Source organism: Limulus polyphemus, unplaced genomic scaffold (assembly GCF_000517525.1).
Source record: "Limulus polyphemus unplaced genomic scaffold, Limulus_polyphemus-2.1.2 Scaffold575, whole genome shotgun sequence".
Taxonomy (NCBI): Eukaryota; Metazoa; Arthropoda; class Merostomata; order Xiphosura; family Limulidae; genus Limulus; species Limulus polyphemus.
In genome coordinates this window covers 305,159-308,658 of record NW_013666185.1, presented here as the reverse complement: position 1 = coordinate 308,658, position 3,500 = coordinate 305,159, and the positions used below count along the sequence as shown (strand labels likewise).

The window sequence follows — 3,500 nt, the reverse complement described above, 5'->3', positions numbered from 1 at the left end:
TAGGGACGGCTAGCGCAGATAGCCCTAGTGTAGCTTTGCGCGAAATTCAAAAAAACAAACCAAAGTAGATGACAGATCACGTATTTGAAATTTCATAAGAAACCGTATCGTCACTAAACAAGTCCCGTATAATATTGTACCAGATACGAGTTTTATCCCATTCTATCTTTCTTTGAGTAGGAAACCGTGAAATTGAGCATAAGCTTTAATAAATCAAGTTAAGACAACACATGAAACACTTTACGAAACTAACAAATGTACCATTCGGGTTTATGTATACATATGAAATTTGATCGTTCATCAGTTAGCATATAAATGAAGGTCCTCCTACAGTTATTAACACCATTTGCAAAAAGTTCATTTAATTGGATTATAAAATGCTTAAATCATTACAAGCCATCAAAAATGTTATATATGACAACGATAAAAACAAGATGTTTTTCCGCAGGGTCCTCGAAAATGTTCTGTTGCAAGAGTAAATAAAACTAAAATTAAGAGTAACAAATATTATTATTTCTTGCTTTTGAAGTTTATATGTCATGCTGTATTGTAGCCTACAGGGCGTATAATTATTCTCGTGATTCATGGCATGCGCACGTTCTACCGACGTCACGACAGTACAAGTTGCAACGTTAAGCGTCCCGTATTTAACGCCATTTTAGTGTCTACTGACGGACTGACAACACACTACTGTATAGTGGTGCGAGTGGTTAAAACAGGTGACTCTTCCTTGGGGCTGAAGCTTCTAATTACTTTCGACTCAAACAAAGATTCCTAAAGTTTTCATTCTTGTTTAAATATGGGATATTGTCGCACATGAATGTAGTTCATAGTTGTGTACAATAGCCGAGTCACAATACAGAATACTTTCTTGGGTTTTCTTATGTCCACACTCACCTGTTCTACAAGAAATGTTTTTGGAAACCATTAAATAAAACGGGTTGCTTTTCCAAGTTAATTATTTTCTCCCTGTTACAAATCACATTGTCTTTATATGTAAGATCCAAATGTTCAACTTTTGAAAATTTTAATGAATCAACGAAAAAATACAATAACAGTTCAGAAATTCCTTACGTCTTGGCAATGAATGTACACAAATACAGATTCATAAACAAAATATATCCGTTATATAGAAATTTCAATGCACCAGTAAAACGTCAACATTCGGATTCCAGATGGGCATGTTGAGAAAATTACTTTTACGTGAGATTTTAGTGTTAGACCAGTATAAAAGCTATTATTCAATCATTGAAGCATAGATATCACTAATTATAAAATATTGTCTGTTAATATAATGTCCACTAGGACTAACAAATGTAACAATAATCAAAAAGTCCAGCATACGTTCCACATACACTGAATCTAACACGTTGGCAAAAATCACACGTTTCTTGTAATGATTTTGAATGATCCTTACATGAAATACGTTAATGGGGTAACATTACTGATAAATATTGTTTTAAAAAATAACATATTTTTAATATTTCATTTTCTTAATCTAAATATCCCATTTCGGAGCCCCTATAGTTAGGATGACCGAGTCCTACGCATTTCAAAGCACATCATAGAGTAACTTGTCTTTAATGATGTTGCAAACAATTCTTGAGTTATTTGCAACATCATTTAGGACAAAGTTTAAAAAAAAGGTCAAAAGTTTGAATAATAGTAAGCTCTTTCTTTTACATAAAGTGGGTTCGTTTTATAGTAAAGCCTCATTGGGCTATCTGCTGGGTCCACAGCGGGGAATATAACACCAAAGTTTAGTGTTGTATGTTTGTTTGTTTGTAATTAAGCACAAAGCTACACAATGGGCTATCTGTGCTCTGCCCACCACGGGTATCGAAACCCGGATTCTAGCGTTGTAAGTCCGCAGACATACCGCTGTGCTACTGGGGGGCTTAGTGTTGTAAGTCCATAGAATTACCATTGCTCCACCGGGGGACTTTATACAACGTGAAGTGAAAAACTATATGGCTAAAAGATATATCGAAACATTATAACTAAAGCGAAATAAAATTATTTTAGCAGGACATTTTAAGTGCTATACTCTAAGCTAATTTAACATTCATTCCTCACAATTACACTATTCATACATACATACAAGGAAAAATACAAAATAATCAAAACATATAAATTAACATTATTAAAAGAAACGGTTGTACGGTTATGTAGATATTAACAGAATGAAAACATTCACAAACCTATTAAAAAATAATACCCGAAGCCGTTATAAAGCATAGAAATTACATGGGCTTTTAAATATTCTCATAAAACTGTTTTCTAATGTTAGCTACGTCAGTCAAAGTTTACAGAAGACAGTGTAAAATTCAAAGAGGCGTAACAATTAGAACGTTTTGCTGAAGAACGTGACAAGAAAGAAAGATTACCAGGATTGTTCACCCATTCTTGCAGCGCCTTCTGCAAACGTCGGACATGTAAAGGTTTGCTAGCCATTCCCACTAGCGCCATGATCTCCAGAAATTCCTCCTCCCCAGCTTCACAAAGTTGCTGGACATCGTCTCCACCTAGCCAAAGAACCAAAAGTTATCATTGAAGCAATTTTATTTCTACTTAATAAGTTACCTAATACTGCAACTGTTTTGACGTATCCAGTCAGCTGAAAAACAAAACAACAACTAAACTATTTGTCTTCACACAACCACTGAACTACAAGAACAATCTTATACTCCAAATAATGTTTAAACCAAACAGTTCGCTCTAAGATAAACGATATATCATAGATATATTTTTACAGCTAATAAACACAGGATGAATCAACTACTAGACACTCGGCAAACTGTACTTAAAAATTGTTATCAAAAATATTGTTCCCACAAATAATTATCACATCAAGTAGCTTTCTGTAATAGATAATATCAGATGTCACCTACCAATAAAAGATAGTCTTTATCTTTAGTAGTTTGTCCTTATCTTTTGTAATTGTTTAGCCACAAGTACTCCTTAATAATTCAATATAGTGTTTGCGAGTAAACGTGTAACCTATGTTATTGCATTTTTCTCAAACAACACATGTGATTTTTCAAGCTAAACGGTCCTCCTTGCCTTTACATAAATTCAGTTATAATATTGTTACGTCTCCGTTCGTTAGTTAATTTTCCGTAAATTCTTTCCGACTAAACTTTAGCGACACAAGTCCTTTCTTAAATAAAACTGGTTTATTCTTTCCGAATACAATTTTACGATACACTTAATTTCAACAGTCGCTCTATAACAACGCTATAACTCACGTCTCACGTGGCCAACAATATTCTGTCCGCATACATTCAATTACTCATTCACTTACACATTGTTCCATCACGTTGTGACCATTTTATATATACCAGACTACCCCCAATCTAGTGGTCTCCCGACAATTCACGAAGGAACAGGATATTTCTAAGAGGTGGCTTGATACTAGTCACGTGACCTCGCTGACGCAACACTGACCCCTCCTTAGTATTGTTCGTCCTGAACAATAGCCACTTACATTAAACCAATAA

General features: G+C 34.4%; 1 protein-coding gene across 13 annotated transcripts in view; it reads right to left on the bottom strand.

Moving 5' to 3' along the window:
• The window catches only part of LOC106459206 (NGFI-A-binding protein 1-like), a 182,549-nt gene that overhangs the window by 99,580 nt on the left and 79,469 nt on the right, over window positions 1-3,500 (bottom strand). For all 13 annotated transcript variants that reach the window (XM_022385642.1, XM_013918808.2, XM_022385648.1 and 10 more), the window contains one exon: window positions 2,388-2,525. In XM_022385642.1, the coding sequence (XP_022241350.1) occupies window positions 2,388-2,525 (138 nt within the window). The remainder of the gene's footprint in view (window positions 1-2,387; window positions 2,526-3,500) is intronic.